This window comes from Rhagoletis zephyria, unplaced genomic scaffold (assembly GCF_001687245.7).
Source record: "Rhagoletis zephyria isolate East Lansing unplaced genomic scaffold, Rhagoletis_zephyria_1.1 Rzeph_scaffold_22141, whole genome shotgun sequence".
Classification (NCBI taxonomy): Eukaryota; Metazoa; Arthropoda; class Insecta; order Diptera; family Tephritidae; genus Rhagoletis; species Rhagoletis zephyria.
This window is the reverse complement of record NW_016179199.1, coordinates 3,572-6,410: the sequence shown is the minus strand read 5'-3', so window position 1 is coordinate 6,410 and position 2,839 is coordinate 3,572. Positions and strand designations below refer to the sequence as shown.

The 2,839-nt window shown below is 44.8% G+C and overlaps 1 protein-coding gene across 1 annotated transcript; it reads left to right on the top strand.

The window, feature by feature from the left end:
• The first annotated feature begins 585 nt into the window (after positions 1–585).
• On the top strand, positions 586–2,356 carry LOC108381324 (uncharacterized). The gene is made up of 2 exons (XM_017637743.1): positions 586–1,169; positions 1,260–2,356. The coding sequence occupies exons 1-2, from the start codon at positions 606–608 to the stop codon at positions 2,232–2,234; spliced, it is 1,539 nt and encodes a 512-aa protein (XP_017493232.1). The 5' UTR covers positions 586–605; the 3' UTR covers positions 2,235–2,356.
• Positions 2,357–2,839: the final 483 nt, after the last annotated feature.

Genomic DNA, 2,839 nt, shown 5'->3' with positions numbered 1-2,839 from the left:
TTCAGGGAGCGCTCTTTTAATAACATTTTGCAGCAAATAGTTTAAATCGGCGTTTTTTTGACATCTGCTGGCTGACTGCTTCTTTTCAAATATCGAAAAGTACGGTAAAATACACGTAGAAGTTTTCTTAAAAAATGCGAAAAAGGTGCAACATGATCATCCTCAGCCCACAAGCTCTAAATTAAATATTCTCATTGCCCACAAAGCTTGAAGACCGCCAAATGTTTTAGACCATTTTTAATGTAATATAATGTTTTTAACAATTCTCACACACTTAAATGCGCTTGACCACCCAACCGCTTTTTAGCGTAGACCACTTTAAACTATCTCCAAATCTTTTAAAACTTGTCCTTTACTGCTCTTGGCAAACAAGCACAAAAATATTCCACTAATTGGTAATTTTCTACGCGATTGCCACGAATTGTGCTCAAATACTAAAACGAAATGCATTAAAAGGAATGTTTGCAGCACAAAACACCGAAAAGTTTGCAACAAATAGAAAATTTTAACATTCTATTCTTCTTCTTTTTTGTGCTTTCAGCAATTTGCCGCAAATTGTCCAGCGTACGNTGGCAACAACAGCAGCAGCTGCAACAGCGACAACGATGACAAGTCGCAGCATAGACTTGGCCTTGCGCAAGTATCAACAATGGAGCAGCAAGTTTCTACCAGCCACCAGCAACAGCAACAGCACAATGCCAATGCAAGCGCCAGTGCCAGCAACAGTAACAACACCAACAATGCCGGTAGTTGCAACAAATGCCGACTGTGTCACCACTCACTTGTCAACGTCTTCATCACACAAATCCAATTCCTGCTCCTACTCGGCCAACACTACCACTGCCACTTCAGGCTACTACAGCCGTCTGACGACAATGATTGGCAACGCGTCGGAGGTAGAGCGGTCGCTAGAGATGGGAGAGGAAGAGGAAAAGGGGCAGCAGCAATTGTGGAGCGCTGACGGAGATCGAGAGTTGCTCGTTAGTGCTAACAAAAGGCCGAAAGTATATGATTGCATGAAGGAATTTTTGTGTCGAAAACTCTTCCAGCAGCGACATGGACAACAAGAACAGCAGCAGCGCCGCCAGCAACAGCAACAATCAGCGCTATTGGAGGCTGCACATTGCAAAAGCGACACCGAGGAAGATGTCACTAGTGATTATGATGAGGTAAGTTGGCTTAGACCGAGTGCGAACTTTGCAAGTACTAATTCCGCTTTCTTTTCGCCCTCTCTCTCCCCCTCACCTCTCTTGCCTTAGGTTGACATGCTGGATTCCTCGTACAACGCCGACGAGGAGGATGCCAGTGATTGCAGTAGCCAATGTACTTGCCCATTAGAAAGCGACAACGAGGACATGGAAGCGCGGCGGAAAGTTTCACTAATAGAGCAACAACCACAACAGGCGAAACAACCACAGCAACAACGTAGTACACCACAAAAATCGATTAGTCCGCAAAAATCAATGCTCTCGTTGAATTGCTGGCAAAACAGCACACAATACACCGACTCGACCACCAGCACAGAAGCAGAAGAAGAGGAGGAGGAGGAGGAAGCGACCAATGCGCAGCTGGCGAATAAAGTCGCCGATTACCAAAATATCGCAGATGATTCGGATGCTGGCATCTCGGATTGTTGTCAGTTGATAAGCGAAAAATCAAGTCCTTCGAAGCAACGCGTGCGACAACCGAAACCGAAACAAAAACAACAATCGCAAGCGCGCTACAACCGCAACAACAACGCTGATGATGACGAGGAGTTGCTCGCAAGCAATTGGTATCAGCCGCGCATTACCACCAAAGCTGCGCTTGAACGCCTTCAGCAGGCCACACCCGGCACATTTCTACTGCGCCGTAAATCGCGTAGCTACGAGCTATGCCTGCGCGCCGAAACGAAAGTGAAGCAATTCGCAGTCGTGGCGCTGGCGGACAATCATTACAAATTGAAAGGCGCCAAGAAGCAATTCACATCGCTGAAGGCATTGGTCACGCATCATTCCGTTATGGCGGAAGAATTGCCGTTGACTTTGGCGCTGCCGCGCGTATACAGCAATAGCGGTCACAACAACAGAGCGTACGGTGTGAGCGGCAAGTGCGCGAAGAACATGGCAGCAGCTTTGGAAGTGAGCGCACAAACGTGGAGATCCTTGCGTTACGCTGACGATTTCGATACGTACGAGTCCTTGCAAATTTTGGGTTTATTGCAAGACTGGCAGAGCGAAACCAATGAATTCTGAAGACGAGATTTCGAAGTCTAAATGGGTAAAGCTGCGGAAGTGAATGAGTGCAGAGTTTTGCGAAGGCATTACGCGCTTGATGGCCGAAAGAAAGTTGGGCAAAAGTTTGCGAAATAGAATTTGAATATTTTNTAATGCTCTAACAAATGCAGTGTGGTGATTGGACTCAACGTTGTACAGCATCGATTTTTTGTTTAGATTTAAGCGTTCGTGTTATTAAATTCATAAGTAGCAATAGCAAATAGAAAAAAAACTAAATAATTGCCAATATTGGAGAAACAATATCTATATGTACAGAGTTAGAATAAACAAACAAACTACGTTGATGAAGGCTTAGTTTTTCTATTACAAAAAAAAACACATTTAAAATCGGGTCTCACCTTAACTGCTGCAGAATCATGTAGACACTTACGCTTTAAAGAATTAGTCCACAAACCGAAGACACTTTAGTCCGTCCGCCGTAGTAGTGTAAGTACAGTTTTTGGAGGATGTTGCAAAGCAGCGCACTATAAAGGCAACCCTTTACCTTTGTGACATTCTGCAGAGTTACTCCACGCGACTGTTCGGTGTAAAATGTATACCCGATCCGGTAAAAACTTTCAGAT

What these genes read in the sequence shown, in the direction of transcription:
- LOC108381324 (XM_017637743.1), top strand. Translation starts at nt 606, where the DNA reads ATGACAAGTCGCAGCATAGACTTGGCCTTGCGCAAGTATCAACAATGG. An exon ending in TCACTAGTGATTATGATGAG is followed by an intron (nt 1,170 to 1,259) that starts GTAAGTTGGCTT and finishes CTCTTGCCTTAG; the next exon opens with GTTGACATGCTGGATTCCTC.